Source organism: Hypomesus transpacificus, chromosome 21 (genome assembly GCF_021917145.1).
Source record: "Hypomesus transpacificus isolate Combined female chromosome 21, fHypTra1, whole genome shotgun sequence".
NCBI classification, from domain to species: Eukaryota; Metazoa; Chordata; class Actinopteri; order Osmeriformes; family Osmeridae; genus Hypomesus; species Hypomesus transpacificus.
In genome coordinates, this window is record NC_061080.1 from 2,263,809 (window position 1) to 2,281,708 (window position 17,900).

Below are 17,900 nucleotides of genomic sequence, written 5' to 3' on the forward strand. Positions count from 1 at the left end.
GTGAAAATCTAAAACAACAGAAAACATTCAGATCACCCCTAAGGATACACTGTCAGCTGACTAGATGATATAATGTTACATGGACAGAAACTTCAGATGAGAGTAATACACACAACAGCGTTTGTGGTCTTTTTATTTAAAGGATTAATTTGTTCGATAAAAGCACAATGCTTCATTCTTAAGTGAAAGAGGATCCCAGAAACAAAAAGAGAACTTAGATCAAGTACTCCACCAAGCAGAGCAAATCAAGCATTATGAAGAACTGCATAGATTATTCCGATTTTTACACTTTTTTTTTTTTACATCAGAGGCACCCAATTGCAATGCACAATGGTTTCTTTCTCCATATCTTTGGTGCTAAATCAAAAAAGGTAGCAACAATTATTTATATTGTTTAATCGTGTAACCAGTCATATAGTTATATACTTTGTTTAATACACCACAACCCCAAAGTTAAGCATTCTTGATACTGTTATGTAACTATTTACAAATACTGCGCCCTTCTGGCTAAATCTGGGAATTCTTCTCTTACACAAAGTAAGTGACGTTAGTAGCCTAGTTGCAATTTGAGTCACAGTGAGCAGTTGAAAGAATATAAATTGCATTATGTACTGTACATGTTCTGTTTTAATTGCTATGGTTTGACTGTGTCCATGTTAGCATATTTAGCAAGTGGAGCAATGTTAAAGAAAGCACACTTTTTTTTTTACATCACCAAATCTCCCAGTTCTGGATCTCTTCAGGAGTCCATGCATAGCAAACCCATCAACCAATTCTCACAGACAAGAAAATATCTAGCCTTACATATAGACAGTCCACACTAGAATGTCATGTACAAGTCTGTGATATATCATTATTTACGTTAAGTGTGAACTGTTATATTGAGTGGTATTGAATTTTATGCTGTGGCTTCGTATGAAGACAGATATAGCTTGTGTAAATCTCTTATAACTATGCCCTAATGCACTCTGCAGGTAGAGTTAGAAAATGTGATATTTAACTTGGGATATTTTAATAATCCCACTGACCGAGAGTGAAATGAGGGGATGGTCCCATGTGATCTCTGATTAGTGTGGCCCTTCATTGTTTACTGGGCTGGTTAAGACGATGCTACCGAAATGAGGTAGCTAATGATGTGTTTTGCTAAATAGTCAGACAAGAATGCTGATGTCACTGTCGTGATTTGGGTATTGAGAAAACTCTGGATACTGGGTTGTCATGGCGATACTGTACCACAAGCCAATGGATTGGCTGGGCTGTTCCCTCTGGTGATCCCATCTCATGTCAGTCTTGATGGTGGTGACCCCCAAAAGAATGCCACTCTCTTATTACTGCGACATCACGTCGACAACGACGCCTGGGTATCCTGGCAGGTCAACCTTAACTACTGTCATTGCCGTGATGTCACGGATCGCTGCGGCCATGCTGGGGTCACTGGGTGATGGTGGGGATGCTTCTAGATCGCTTCATGACCAGACGCACCTCCACGTCGGGCAGGCTGTCCTGCTTGGTCTGGGCGCAGCCCTCGTCGGCCGCCGCCATGTGCAGGTCGAAGCGCAGCGACACCGACTTCTTCCTCAGCTTGGGGTTTCCCTGGAAGAAGGAGCCCTCCCATTGCTTGATCACCTTGTCAATCTTCTCGGTCCTGTTCGGCGATTGGCGTAGGAAGAGGAAGTCATGAAAAACATGAGCATAGGTTTAGCATAAGCAGTGGAATTTGCATTGAGTTGTGCACGCGTGTGTGTGAAAACTACCCAAGTCTTTCGATGCCAATGTCGACTCCATACCTCTCCCAAACAGACAGCACATTTACACACCTCATCATTCCAGAACACAACACCTTCACTAAAACCATGGCACCCATGCAAAGTGATAAACTATGAGGCGGAGCTGATGACATAGAACCGAAAATATTTGGGCGATGGCCAGGGTGGAGTTTTAACACCTGATGCGGTAAAGGAAAGTCTCCCGTCTGGTCTCGGATGACGAACGCCACTCCTTTTACGGAAACACAGCTGTCTCCAGATCAAATGACGGTCGTTAGGGAGGGCTGATCAAATGGGAAAGTATTCCCATGAGCTTTGAACAGTGAAGCTCCTGCCAAATGATACAACTGAATACACTTTTAATTACTATGAACTTGTTTAACATGCAGGGGGTGAAATGTTCCCCATTGTTGTGCGTGCGTATGCCTGCAATTGTTTGTCTGCACATCTTGTGCCCGGGACTAGACGTCGCCAGGGAGGGGCTTGACCTGCCAATTTGGGCGTGTTTTCATTTGTCATCGACAGTCAAATGGGAACCATTTAAAATGTACAAAGGCAGCATGTTACATGTTACAGTTTAATGGGGGAATATAGTATAGGTAATGAATCTGGAACCTAAATCATTCTATTTCTCAACAGCCAATAATGTGTCAGTCTCTTTTTTTTTTAAGATGTGCTTTTGGCCTTTTAGGACAGAGACTCTTAGACATAGAGAGGACATTAAGAGGCAAAAGAGGCGGAAAAATTTGCAGAGATGGCCCATGGTGGAATCAAACCCGCGCCTCTGCTGACACAGAGGCTCAACCCATCATCATTGACACAATATATCATGTGATGAATGATCAATGATAAATAGTACTTGTAGCGACAGATGGCACTTCCTGAACCTTGTGGAAAATGATTACGTTTCACCACCTACGAGGGGCGTTGACATCAGATCAATATGGAGCGAGCGATCGATACTTACTCTACCGTGCCGTGGCATTCTGCACTTTCACGCACAACTTTGCCCTGGAGGATCTCCTGGGTCTTCACCGTGGCGATCTTAAGCTCGTTGTCTGTCTCAGGATCTGTGTGGAATGACAGTATGTTCAAATAAATGATGTGGATTTGATGGTATGCATGGGTACGAGTGTGCCTGCGTGTGTGTGTCTGTGTGTGTTTGTGTGTGCATGCTTGTGTGTGTGTGTGTGCCTGTGTGTGTGTGCATGCTTGTTTAGGATAGGGTTAGCTAACCCTAACTCTGAAACGACATACATATACAAAGCACAGCAGAAGATCAAGGATCAGAAGTGCATCGCTGTACTGTATTTTGGTGGTCAGCGTCAAGGACCAGTTTGTAGTTACTGGCTTGTGTGTGTGTGTGTGCTGTGTGTGGCACCCCTCACCTGTGAGGATGACCAGACTCTGCTGCCGGCGAAGGACAGCATGACCCTTCATGCCGTTCTCAGTTAGCAGCGAAGGGATGTCGGGCAGGGGCTCCGACTTGGGCTCGTCAGGGGTCACTGCCAGGTCACTGAAACCGTTCTCCAGACCGTTCTCCTTGGGTTCCCCCAAGGAGCCCCTCCAGGGCTGGAGAGTCATCACCTGGCCATTACGGCCCAAGTACCTGAGAGAAAATGGCGGAAAGCGGTTACGGTGGGTTTGGATGAGAACCGAATGGTTGCCTCGGATGCATCGAGGCCCCTTTCTGTCTTTTACACGTCAGTAGATTATTATATGACGTAGGTTGAAGAATTTCCCTCTTTAGCCTATTTCTGACCATTCATAAAGGTCACCCTTCAGAATACCGTTGTTAAAGATTAAACTTGCTGTCTTTTGAAGCCTTGGTCTATTGCTTCAGTAACACTGATCGATTTCATACACTTTCCCAAAGATTAATGAAGCTCAGATTACTTCATTTACCTCCACATGGCATTCAATTCAAACCTCTTGTAAGATTTTATCTCTTTGGTTCCACTACCTGAGCCACTACAATCTCATCAAGTCAGCATGCCAAAATCACAGGGCAGAGATCCATTTAGTTCCGAGAAACAATGATTGATGCCCAGGTCTCGTAAAGTTTGTCCTCTTCCAGATTCAAAGAGACAGTGTAATACGTCACTGAACATAAACCTTACTCCACATTTTCAGTCAGATTTCAGCTGCATCACCAAAAACCATTTCCTTCTGTGGAGTAAAACATTACGAGCAGAATTGCGCAAGGGAAGGGGTTAAAATTCAAACGGTGGTGTGTAAAATGATTAGCGGCCATGAGCTGTCTGTGTTCGTTGCCTCATTGACAGTGATTGACTATTATCGTATGTGTCAGTCAAATGGAATCCTCCTAAAACCTTTCTAAAGGTTGACAGTGAGAGGAATGTGGACCCTTCTGGAATGAAACACCTAGTCGGGGAACTAAAATTCTTCTGATGAACATGTTAACATGACAAACTGTGTCTTAACTGTTGGGGGTTTGTTCATTGAATTGTAGAATGGTGTCACAGACATGAAAATACTCATCATATGACAGACACCGGCTCTTAAAAAGCTACTGCAGTTTCCCTCTCTTCCGGAATTCTCCTTACGAACACAACCATGTAGACTAGAGGATGGGTTATGTGTTAACTGTTTGGGGTTGGGTGAATTAATTGTAGGACGGTATCACAGACAGGCTAAATGAAAATACAAATGAACAACTGCTCTATGCAGTAGTTTGAGAAGGCTGTGTTTGACTTGCATTGGTTCTGGCATGCTATGGTTTGCGTGTGTGACTGTGTATGCACCTTGGGGAATTTCCTATCCGTCTTAGTTTTGTTATGACGATGAGGGGATGGGTTTGCCAGAGCTTCTCTGCCTGTACTTGTGAATGTCTTTACTTATGGGGTAAGTCTTCCCTAAGCTCTCACAGTAAAGACAGTCATCTGTCACACTTCTACGCAACAAAGAAAGTCTTCAGAACATGAAAAGACCTTGTTGTGACAGAGAAATAAGGTGAATAAACATGAAGTATCGCTGTTCTTAACTTTTTTTTGTCAGCTAAGCTCCTTCAGGATTTGGGCTGTGTACTTTTCTACTAATTGTTTGGGAACATGTCGTGTGTTTCTGCATGTTTGGCGAGGAAATTGAGCTGTCGGCTGGGAGATGAAAACTGTGGATTCATGTAGGTGTGCCATGTGACCCCCATGTGAGAGTTTCCAAGTAGCTCCTCATATTGTGTTAGCACCTGTGACATGGGAGGTCTGTCTCTCTCTTCGACATGCACTGACACACACACACACACACACACACACAACCACAAGCCTCTCCAGTCTGTCCCCACGGGCTTTCTGACTGTTCTCACAGTTCCAAAAGATTTGTTCTCACTTCTATTCAACCCTGCACCACCCCCTCACCCCACCCCCCCCTCTCACACACACACAGACACACCCCCTCACCTGCCCTCTTCACGCTCCAGCAGGCGCCTGTAGGTGGCGATCTCCCGCTCCAGCCTCATCTTGGTGTTCAGCAGCTGGCTGTGCCGCTCGCGCTGGGTGACCAGGCCGCCGCGCACCTCGTGGAGCTCCCCCTCCAGCCCGGCGACGGTCCGCGACAGGTCGTGCAGCTGGGTGGAGTACTGACGCTGGGTGTGGTGGAGGGAGCTCTCCAGGCCTTTCTCCTGGAGGGTGGTGGAGAGGGGAGTAGGGGGGAGGGGGGGAGGGGGGAGGGGAGCGCGAGGGGCAGAGGAGTTTTTGGAGGGGGAGGGGGGGAGCGTTTGAAGATGAAATGGGTGAGTAGAGAAGGGTGTGGGCGAAGAGGAGAGGGGGACGGGTGAGGATAGAAACGTCGACTTGCGTTGGGTAGAACAGTGAGTGGAAAGCTCAGCGGAGATGGAAGTCGACGCCGTAGGCAACATCAATCCAAATATATGTATGGGAATTGTGTGTACAAACACGCCCACTGGTACGCGCGTGTGCTCGCGCGTGTGTGCGTGTATCGCGTTCAGTTGGGTAAACACTCACGAGGGCATGTAGGGTCTCAATCTCCACCTGGAGGCTGTGCCACTGTTTCCTGGCCTCCGCCAGCTCGGCCCGGGCCTCCTTCAGGGCGGCCCCGCCCAGGTTCACCTGGGCCCATGCTGCCTCCTCCTGGAGGTAGAGTCAGAGAATGGTGTTAGCACCTGTGTCATGGGAGGACTGTCTCTTTCCTCCTGGAGATGGACAGCTGGGTCCAAAAAATACACACACAAAAATACACACACACATACACAACACACACACACACGAATACACGCACACACACAACGCTTGCACAGTGACATGTAAGGCTGTTGCATGCATGCAAACAGGACAGAATGCACACGGTCTCAGAGGAGGAAACAAAGAAAGTATTTGGCTGACTGAGTGCCACTCCTGCCTGTAGCCATGGGCCAAGGTGCTTCATCACAGCTGTCAAAGACACTGTGTCACGGCACGCTTGCATGGCACGACAGAATACACGGACGTTCTACTGGGATATCCGTATCTCACCTGTTTGCTGAAAAAGATCTACGCCATGGCAGTCGTAAAAAGCTTGTACAGAATGGGCAGCATCAGAGAAAACAACATGGACCCCGAATGTGGATGCTACTGTTCATTCTACTGTACACAAATGTGGGAAACATTTAGATGAAGCAATAGCTTTCCACCTCTTTGTATGGTGACGTTTCTTTGATATATACTTGTTTTCCATGGACTGTGCCAGCAAAACAGTTGCGATAGCGATTCGTGAGGAATGTTGTAATGAGCAGACTACATTGTGGCTAGCCTTGATATGAAGTCCTGATACGAAGTTTACGCTTACAGCGTATACATTTTTAATGGGGACACATGAGGTAGAGCCATCCAATAATGTAGTAAAAGTTTACGATGTCATAAATTGCCTTTGGCGTACTTGGAGGTACTTGGAGGGATGCGATGATCGAGAGAGAAACGAGATGGGAAGAGAGAGAGTCAAAGTAGCAGAAGAGGTAGGTAGAAAAATAGCCAGACAGCCAGAAAGAAAGAAACAGAGGGACAGACGGACAAGCAGCCAGTTAAAACAGAAATACACAAATTCGCCAAACTCTTCGGAAATAACAGCAGGGAGATGAACTGAAGCCACTCAATGAAAGCCCCATCAATTCCAATCAAATCAAATCAATCTGCGTCGTCTGCCGGAGCAGCTGCGAGGGTGTGTCTCGATGGCAGAGAGCCAGGAGACGATCAAAACAGAGTGAAATGGAAGAAGGGGAAACAAAAGAGGAGAAAAGAAGGAGGGAAGGAAGGAGGGAGGGAGGGAGGGAGGGCGGGAGGGAGGGAGGAGGGAAGGAAGGAAGGAAGACCAACTGAAAAACGCCGGGTACCTGTGCGAGAACTCCGTTTGCGAGAGCTGCCGATGCGGACGTTGAAGCCGCTGCTCTGGCCCGGCTAAGCCCGGCAAAGCCTGGGCCCGGATTCGACGGGGCGTCCAGGCTTGGGTGTACGTCGCCCTGGCTGAGACGGTCGCGCTGCGTGCTGATTCGGTCGAGGAGCTGGGAGAGCTCCATCCCTGTGCCATCCTCCTCCCCTCCCGCTGTGTCCGTCACGAGCAGAACATCGCAGGATTCGGCCTGCTGCCGCTGCTGCAGAGACCGGGCTGTCTGCGAGCAACCAACCAGAGAGAGAGAGAGAAAGGAGAGGGGGAGAGGGGAGAGAGAGAGGGGAGAGAGGGGGAGAGGGGGGGGGGGGAGAGAGAAAGAGAGAGAGAGAGGGGATAGAGAGAGAGAGAGGGAGAAAGAGAGAATGTGTGAAAGAGAGTGTGGGTATAAGAAAGAGTCACGCAGAGGTTTATCAGCCAGCGAGAGAGTACGCACACGGGAGTAATGAAAAGGTAGAAGGAAAAGAGGGCACAAGAGAATGAAGAAGGAGAGAGAGAGAGGGGGGGGGGGGGGTGTTACACCACAGGAGCAGGCACACGCAATGCAGGGAAGGGGTAGACTGTTATTGAGCCTATATGTGTGTGTGTGTCTCCATGGGCTTCTGTGTGTGTGTGTGTGTGTGTGTATGTGTGTGTGTGTGAGAGAGAGGCTGTGGGAGAGAGACGCTGGGTCACGTACAGACTGAAAGGAGGGAGGGAAGTGAGGGAGGCATTAGTCAGCAGGAATCCCAAAAAAAGGAAGAGAGGAAACCAGGGAGGGAGGGGAAGTGATGAGAGTATTCTGTGAAACGTAACAAGGCCTGCCACCAGGGTCAGCGAGGAGAGGCTTGAGAAGACAACGGTAAGCATTCTTCCTACTAATGGGCTAATAAGGAGTAGGCGTTCTGGGCCACTAGTCTCTTGTTCACACACACACACACACATACACACACACACTGACAAGCTTACAACTATGCCTACAAACACAGCCAAGTACACACGCACACCCACACGCACCCGCACGCAGCACACGGATCTCCATACAAACAAACACACACGCACACACACACACACAGTTCCACCCACACAAACGCACACAGTTTTTTTTTCCGTTTTCGGATTGGATATCGATCCCACGCGGTGGAGGCGCCCAGGACTCGTCCAAAACACACAGTACACACCCCCTTGACACACAAACGCACACCCTCTTCCACACCCAAAGGAACACACGCACCTACTTAAAAACCCACCTCAGCCTCCGCAAAGTCCTTCTGCGTCTGCTGAAGCTCGGACATGGAGCTGCGAAGCTCCGCCTCCAGCGTGATGTTGCCAAGCTCCGCCCTCCTCTTGGTCTCCCTCAGCTGACCCACCTGCTGTTCCAGACGCTTGGTCTGCCTCTCCTCCATCTCACACCTACACACACACACACACGCACAGGGATGTTTGAAAAACACGCACACACGTGCAGGAAGGGGCGAGTGGAACACACACACACACAGAGACATGTACAGAACATACACACACATGCAAGAAGGGATGCATGGAACACACGGAAACACATGGGTGGACACCACACACACACTGTTTGGTACACTTAAATACAATAGTTGTATATGTTCCGTCAGGGACCAAGCCCTCGGTATAAGAGACCCACATAAAACTGTGGCTCTAGGATGTAGACATTCAGGTGGATAGATCTAGGTCCAGAGATATAAATAGACCCTGGACTGTGTTCCCTAGACAGAGGGATGTCGTTGTCCCAATACCCTTCAGGGGGTTAATGGACCAGTCTGTCCCCAGGGTTGGAGCGGAAAGGGGGCCGGGTGAAAAGGGGAGGGTGCGTGTCACTCCGTATCCATGCAGGAGGGAAAGTGTGGACGCTGCGTTAAAGCAGGAGCTGCGTTTGTGTTCTAGCTGGGGCTGGCAGAGTTACACAAGGCAGCTGCTACGGCACAGTAGGGGAGGGGGGGAGAGGTGGCTGAGCGGGTAGAGCATCGGGCTAGTAATCTGAAGATCGCCAGTTCGATTCCCGGCCGGTGCACATGACGTTGTGTCCTTGGGCAAGGCACTTCACCCTACTTGGCTCGGGGGGAATGTCCCTGTACTTACTGTAAGTCGCTCTGGATAAGAGCGTCTGCTAAATGACTAAATGTAAATGTAAAGGAGGGGAGGGGTCGGAGGGGATGGGAGGGGTCGGAGGGGATGGACACCTCTCTTGGAGTGTTTTGAAAACTGTGTCTATCCTCACTGGCCATTACCGGAGCATGTGGGGATATGAGGAAGGAGCACAGGTCTTTTGGTTTTGAAGTGTCATTTTGCATGGGGGTCTACTGTATCCAGATGAAATGTTTTGACAATGTTTTGTTTGTGTATGTGTATTACAGTATGTATCTATTCTGTGTATGTGTGTAAGTGTGTGTTGCAGAATGTATACAAGGTGTGTGTTGCAGTATGTGTACCTGGTGTGTGTGTGTGTGTGTGTCTAACCTGGCTTGGATCTGAGCAGCCCTGGACTTCATGTTGTCAGACTGCAGGACCAGCTGGGAATTCTCCATCAGCAGCTTAGCAATCTACAGTAGCCAAACACACACAAACACATACACACATATTATAAGTAAAGCTTTCACTTTTTGGTTGTATTTAATGTAATTGTTAATAATAAAAATTATATAATTATTTTAATATAACAAGTGACTTAAGCCTATTATAACAAGTGACTTAAGCCTATTACTCTGGAGTCACTCCCTAACCCTCAAAATATGAATGTTTGTGACATGGGTGAGGTAAATTAATAAAAGTTTGTTGTATGACATAATTCTTTCAATAAAAGCGAACACTAACAGCTCTTGCTGAAATGGGTGATCTGAATGTAACTAACACACTTACACATTTAACTTAAACATTTGAAAAAGCTATAAGAGTTTCCATTTCTAGTCAAGTCAGGACTTGTGTTTGCCACTGTGACTGCCACTATTACTATCAGTTTCACAAACATGCTTTATTCATCCCATGATTTATGTTCAATCAAACCAGCCCTAAAGATACTGTGGTAATTATGAGTACTGCAATCTCTCACAGTTGTTGTTTGGGACCTCAGATACATAACAAGACATGTTGCTGTAAATGTCCCAAAGCCCTTTGTAAAACTTTACATCTTCTTGACAAGAACTATGTCCTGATTCGCACAGAGCCAACCAATCAAGACCTCCCGTGTGAGGACATAGGCTCGGGGATGACCTCGACCTCACCATGCATCAGACACATTCACACCCATCTGACAAGTCGTTTACCTTCAATGTTTTCCTAAGAGTTTTAGGCTTACCGAAGGCTCAGCCACACGCATTGTTGACAGACTGCCAACAATAATTTGGATGGTTCAATAACTTTCAAAGGAGCCCGCAAAGATTACGATCAATATTTTTATTTTTTTTTTAGGGTGCTTTGTTTACAGACAGAGACAGTTGGAGAGCGTGATGAAGACAGTGTTTTGTCTGTCTCTCCATTGACGGAGTGACTATGTTTAGTTGTGTTCTGGATTTGTATAAGTATTATCAATCTGCAGATTGGGAGAGAAAACCAGACCTCTGACAATAAATGACGACACAACACCAGGCTTAGGTCTCAATCATGTCTCTCTCCGCTCTGAAGGCCGGAGGACCATCTTTTATAGGGCACGAGAAAGTAAACACAGACAGTGACAGTCAGGCAGTAACGGTGTTACAACAGTCACAGAGAAAGACATTCACGGCTCCCAGCGCGTGACCACTCTCAGAGAGGGAGAGAGAGAGATCATAGGTGAAGCCCTCCCCGTAGTCATCACAAGAGATGTTTACCCAGTACTTTCCCCTGACGCTTGACGTCTAGTCAGCCTGACACATAGACACAATCATCTCTTATTAATAACAAACCCACATGAGAGCACACTCACGAGTATCCAATAACTGGTTCTATTGATCAGTGACAAACACGAGTACACAGGAAATCCCTTTTTCTTCCACGAGACCCACTGAGACTCGCAGGGCATGGCTGGGCCAGGCCTCTGAGTATCAGCCTGGGGTGAAACGGCATGTGCTCTACCTGGTAAGCCACACGGGCAGGTGCCACCGGCATTTTTACTGTCAATGTCTCTTTGTGTCATTGGTGCCTGTTTTGATCCAAAACCAGTTCGGATTTATGACCTTAACACATGCAGACAGTAAATCAGCGCCATGACAGTTGAAAATTCCAACGACATTTTTTGCTGATCATGCGCCATCACAGGATCGGCAAATGAAACAGTGTAAACATCAGCCAACGCTCGAACAATGGAACCAAAAGCAACGGTACAATCGAAACTTGACAAGAAAGTGCTGTGTGTGCACCCAAGTCATCAAAAGACATTCTACCATGTTGCAGTATGCCTTGCCAGGTTATCCCAAAGCGACTGCTTATGGGAATATTGACATTCAAGGTGTGTTTACGACATTTTATCACGGAAGAGCTAGTCCACAGGGCAGGGCTGTAAAACATGCTGGCCCATAATGCTTTCCAGTCCATATCACTGTCTCTTTTTTAAGGTTCAAAGGGGCGTCGTACTGAACCGTCCGTTTGTAACGTTTGTGCCAAATATGCGGATCCTGAATTCCTTTGTACATTTGACTTTACAACTGACACGGACAGTAAACCAAGGAGTGGTCGTCGGACAAGCCACGTGTCAGATTTTGCAGAGAGTTAATGGTCTACTAGAGGGGCAGGAAAGAGCATGTCCACATTCAGTACAGCGTGCAGTTATGGCTTCTCTGTAATCATAACGAAATATAATATACTTTTCATCCAAAGCTTGAGTACGATTCACATGTCTCTGATACAGTATCAAATGTAGGATTTCAGTACAGAGAGGCCATAGTATGTAGTATCAGATCCAGCATCAGATGGATGCTTGAAAGTGCACTAGCTCAGTCATTTCAAATGGCTCGGCCAAATGTCTACAATGAACCCAATAAACTTTAGGGGTGCATGGGAATGGGCCGGTTGTATGGTCATGTGATTAGAGCCTAGATCAGAACCAAAAAGGCCCCTTCACTAGCACTACAGCGAGGTCGCAATCATATTCATCTGTGTTCACAGCTCAGCTCTACAAGTTCATGTTTAGTTCTGGTGTTCCCCCAGGGAGGAATACTCAGCCTACTTGAAGAGTCATCGGATGCTGTTAAACAAGATTGGAGACAGGCTCCTGTAGTTACACAACATGCTAAATATGTCATTCTTACCTGGGCACGAAGGTCGTTAATAGTCCTCTCCTGCTTGGAAAGGTCTCGTGGCTGGGGGACATTCTTGTTGCTCCAGTCTACGATCTGGCTCTCCAGGCGCTGGTTGGACACCTCCAGGCGGTTTACCTGCTCCAAGAAGCCCTTCAGGCGGACATTTAAGCCCTGCATGGTCGAACCGGAGTTATCGAGGAGTTCCATGGAAACCCTGTTTTGGGATGTCCACACGCATGCACACACACACACGTGCGGTACGCACCCACACAGACGGAATACACACAGACACGTATAGGTTCACAGACACACACACACACAATCCTTAGCCTGCGGTTCGATCGACGAGACCAAACACACACACACTGCCTAACGTGTATTATGTTCGTTGCTTGCAGAGTACATGTCTACCTTCGCAATGACACAGTTGGGTAGAGCCCTCTGCCACCCATGCAGCAAAGATTATCAACTCACAAGTGTTTACCTGGTAAATGTTTACACAGCGATACACTCACCTCTCAGGCAACATGGCCCTCTCTCCTGGTTACAACACACTGTACGTGTGTGTGTGTGAGTGTTTCTGCCCCACAGTCAGACGGATCCGTTCCACTCTCCCCAGACCGAGCTTAGCTACATTCTTCCACGTCTCGTCGGCGGACTCTTTTGTTATCCTCACTGGGTTCGGGCAGGGTCAAGGGTCGTCCTGTCACAAACGAGATGGGAGTGCCGACAGCGTTAGCCAAGCTAGCCGAGCTAGCGCTCTGGGACAGCTGTGTGTCAGCAGCAAACCTCAGGGGTTGGCCATGACAAGGCTAGTTCTCCCATTATCAACCGCCCCCTCCCCCCCCGCCCCTGCCCACCCCCCCTCCCCAACCCATCACCAGTAACAACAGGCTCTGGGGACAGAGCGAGGAGTGAGTTCCGAGCTAAGCGCTGGCCACACTGCTTGCATCACCAGCGCTCTGAAGCCCTTTGTGCACTGTGATCCGGGATTACTGAGCCGCTTTCAGACAGAGGGGCAACACCAGCTGTGGAGGGAAAGTTCAGGGACATGCAGATAGTGTGTCTTTGTCTGTTTGCGTGCGTCCCAACATTACACACGCTGTTTATTGGTGATGAAGTGACGTCTCAATGATACACCCACTCAGCTGGGAGGCATGTGGTAAACACCGTAAACACTGTAACCCAAGTTCAAGTTCAAGTTTTTTATTTGTCAGGTACACAGAACAACACAAGGTTAGACTGGGCACTGATATTCTTAAGACAAGACAACGCAAGCACCTGCCGTAACATAACATATAAGTACACAGAACATTCTTTCTATTCCTGTATGTAACTGAATGAGAACAAAACATAACTTTTACTGTAAAGGCCCCATGCCCACCTCTCTGACATCTCTGTTGGTGCCCATGCCCACCTCTCTGACCTCTCTGTTGGTGCCCATGCCCACCTCTCTGACATCTCTGTTGGTGCCCATGCCCACCTCTCTGACATCTCTGTTGGTGCCCATGCCCACCTCTCTGACCTCTCTGTTGGTGCCCATGCCCACCTCTCTGACATCTCTGTTGGTGCCCATGCCCACCTCTCTGACATCTCTGTTGGTGCCCATGCCCACCTCTCTGACCTCTCTGTTGGTGCCCATGTCCTCCTCTTTGACCTCTCTGTTGGTGCCTATGCCCACCTCTCTGACGGATCCCTTGTCCACAAGCTCTTCCTATTCCCTGCCGTCTATTTTGCTCCATGTTGAAAGAAGCCAGTGTTTACGCCCCCACTTTTACATATATCTACACAGTAATGACCAATTGTGGTTACCCCAATTTGAAATCAAGTAGCAATAACGAGTATTCATCATATGTGGTTACAGTAATTTATATGTTCGTACGAAACACATTTTATTTCTGTAGTTCTCAAAATCAATATACTGTTTATTGCTGAAATGAAAATATATAGGTTTACCAAACGGTTCAGTGATTAACCATTACAGTAAGATCAGTTGGATTAAGTGTTGGTCAAATGTATTTACGCAAATTAGAAAAGAAGCATATTAAAAGTATCGTGAGCATTGCATTGTGAAATACAATGACTTCATATGAAAAGTATTTCATATTTCATTTCAAGCCGATCATTTGTGCGTGCGTGTGTTTGTGTGCGTTTGTGTGTGTGCCTCTATTTGTGTGTGCGGCTCTGTGGGGTTTGGTTTGTACCTCTGTGTGTGTGTGTCTGTGTGCCTCTTAGTGTTTCAATGGCTGCGAATATCGGAATTTGTAGGGCGAGGGTATTATTTCCTGGAGTTCGCAACAATGACGGAGTGTAGTCATTGTTGATTTGTCAATGCGATTACAGACTGATGATTCAACATCATTTATCTTATGACTTCACCATCTTCTCAGTCTGTGTAACCTATTTCAGCTTAAGCATGAAAGCAAGGTACTTCCATTTTCCATTAATCTACCTTATGTAGCAGACAGTTTTGCGTAAGCACATACGCCAACAACACAGTGATAGAGGAACTGTGCTGAAATGTGTTTGTTCAAACTGGGGCGTGCCCTTCAAAGAAAGAATACACAGGACAAAAACAAATGGCCCTGAAAACGTCATTCCGACAGAATAATCGGTATAAATTCATCGGACTTAAAAACATCCCCAGCCTTCCACCGGCATCTACCTTGGACTAACAAAATGCCAAGATAGCCTGAATTGTCTTACTTGAACTTGATCTAATAACAACTTGTGACTTTTGGATGAAGTTTTTGGATCAACAGGGTTTCTACTTCCTTACAATGTCAACAACCACACCTAGTATCCCTGTGAAAACAGGATAAAAGGATTATCAATGAGACGACAACTAAGCCAACACCAGGGCATGTTGTAGTATGCCAGAGGAGCCAGGACTATCCTGTTACCATAGGAGCAAAGTACGACCAACGAAATGCATTAGACTAATGAGAAGATGATATGAGGGTTACAAATGAGAAGATTGCAGTACATATCCAAGAGGCTGTCTCTGTTGTGGTCTGGCTCAATAAGTAGGATATGCACTCGGAGAAATCTAGAGAGTGGACAGGCTACAATCCTGTGTGCCCACTTGAGAGTCTGGCTGGGCTGGACTGTGACGGGAAGAGTTGAGAGACATCCGCCTTCGGATGAAAACAGGATATCAGATGAAACAACAACACACACAGACCGACACACACACACACACACACCCTCACTCGCACTTACACACAATAACAGCAGGTGGAGAGGACCCTGCAAGGCCGTCGGCGCGCTTACCGTCAAACACGCCCACACCGTTCCCCCGGAGCCCAACCTGGCCTTTTCTCCTCCTTCCAATAGGATAGTGAGGATTCACTGGCACTGATGGGTATCGATGATTTCAGTTAAAAGTCCTCTTGGATAACAAACCCGGGCGTAGCAGTGAGTCGTTCTGATATCCTGATACACATCAGCTTCCGTGACTGCGTGCGGGGAATGTGGCCCAGCTCGTTTCAAAGTCGCCGAGCCGCTCTTACAACCGACCTGGGGTGGGGGGAAACAGCTAATGTCCCACATGATTCGCAGAAACGTCAAACTTGAAAATGTTAAGCCTGAGGGAGGGGGTGGGGGGGGGGGGGCAGCGGGGGGCAGGGGGGGGTGAATCATGCAGTGGCTTGTTGGCATGAAGCTGGGGTGACGGGACTGAATAGCTGAAGGAATGACCTCAGGGGAGCCCCTCAACCAGCGAGAGTCCCACCCTTTCTGTCATCCATAAACCGTCTCCAATCTTGACAGATCTAGAGGGGTCAGGGGTCATAGGAGGATACGTAGACAAGCGGACTCAACACAGACAGAGGCTTGGCGTTGAATCTTCTCCCAACATCTCAGGACCATTGTGGACCATTCATGTTCATGCATTTTGCCCAATAAAATGTCACCACGTAACAAAACCATTCTCTTCACCTCGCTTTGAGGCCTCAAGCTTCTGAGAGTCGGTGTGGGAACGTGTGACTTAGCTCATGTGTCCCTGTAGCCACGCTTGTTTTGTCTATTCATCATATCATTCAACAAACAACTGAGCCCCGGATTTGTTTTCTGTAAAGGTTATTGTAGTATGAATCCAAATCTGCTCAAGGGATTAACTTTCACATGAACTCGTTACTCGTCTCAGTACCACGTCTGTACATGTGGCTTCTGAAATACCAAGCGTGCCACAGCGACACACACACACACACACACACTCACGTCTGCATGTGACACTCAAGCACAATCACACACACACACACGCACACACACACACATGGTTGGATTCCCACACAGCCCCCCCCCACACACACACACAGTCATACTGAGCTGTTGGGAAATGATTAAACCTCATTGTCAGCATGGCGTTAAACGGAATGATGAGCCAGTAAATACTCAGCCATCATCTCAGGCAAAAACGCTTTCATGTGTTCATTTCTCTCAAGTTAAGATGGGCGTGTATAGGGGGATGTCATCTTTGGACCACCTTGCTCTGTGAACACCTCTTTAAATCCTTCACCCTATCTAATCCTGGCTGAATGCATTTCCAACCGAAACTGTCACCGATGGTTAGAACATCATCCCCTGGCATCCCTAAACCAACTCCCACTCCCATATCAGCAAACTTTGATCAGGTGATTGTGCGTAGGTGAACATCAGTCCATAATGTTAATCTCCCCCACCCTTTCACACCTTCTATGCAAATCTTAATCATCCCAAGCATTCGGAGCAAAGGCACTTCAACTATTTTGTTATGGCTCAGTCGTTATGGCTCCCAGACTACTAGTCATTCCTAACATTACTACACTGATAACTAGTTGATGCTACAATGAGAAAGACCTACTGTCAAATGTTTGAGAGGTATTCATCATGAGTGCAGACTGGTGATTGGTAGTTCTGGTGTGAAGGTGTGCACCACACCTTCTGGCAAGACTGTCTGAAACGACAGGTAGTTTAGCTAATTGGCTGGGAAAAAGCTAAGATGTACTCACTGATCATAAGATCACAAATGTGTCATGCAAATTTAATTTCACAAAACATATTGTAGTATATGGTTGTGATATTTTTTTTTTTGACTTAATTGTTATTTCTTATCAACCTATTATGTTGTTACGAATGACTATGAATGAAGTTAAATAGGGTTATAAAGTGATCAATATAACTGAAAAGTAAGGTATTTTAAATTAACTAAAAAATGCATTAAAGATCATCAATAACTAGAATTGTATTTTTAGTTATCCAATATAGTGGACTTTGGTTCAGGGTAAAGAACTTTGTAACCATGGATGCCACTGTTAATTCCTATTTTTCAATTTAGAAAGCTTTCTGAGCCTTCCATTGATATTTTTTTATGTGTGGGGGTGAGGTTTCAAGAAATAATTGTTATAGCAGTGCAACGTTTTTCACATTAAATTAAAACAAGAAAGATATTGAGACATGTTATCCTCGCAACATTTTCACTCAATCACTGTATGCAAATATATATATATATTTTTATTAACTAAAGGCCATTACTCTGCAA

At 46.7% G+C, this 17,900-nt stretch overlaps 1 protein-coding gene across 1 annotated transcript; it reads right to left on the minus strand.

Moving 5' to 3' along the window:
• Positions 1–116: 116 nt before the first annotated feature.
• krt222 (keratin 222) lies at positions 117–15,862 on the minus strand. Its single transcript, XM_047044143.1, has 11 exons — positions 15,653–15,862; positions 12,895–13,082; positions 12,389–12,593; positions 9,627–9,709; positions 8,390–8,552; positions 7,108–7,383; positions 5,747–5,872; positions 5,183–5,403; positions 3,155–3,375; positions 2,734–2,836; positions 117–1,645 (listed from the first exon to the last, which is right to left on the minus strand). The coding sequence occupies exons 2-11, from the start codon at positions 12,906–12,908 to the stop codon at positions 1,432–1,434; spliced, it is 1,626 nt and encodes a 541-aa protein (XP_046900099.1). The 5' UTR covers positions 12,909–13,082; positions 15,653–15,862; the 3' UTR covers positions 117–1,431.
• Positions 15,863–17,900: the final 2,038 nt, after the last annotated feature.

Coding starts and splice junctions, on each gene's coding strand:
- krt222 (XM_047044143.1), bottom strand. Junction 8,553..9,626: donor GCTGCTCAGATCCAAGCCAG/GTTAGACACACA, acceptor GTGTGTGTGTAG/GTGTGAGATGGAGGAGAGGC. Junction 3,376..5,182: donor CTGGAGCGTGAAGAGGGCAG/GTGAGGGGGTGT, acceptor ATTTTCTCTCAG/GTACTTGGGCCGTAATGGCC.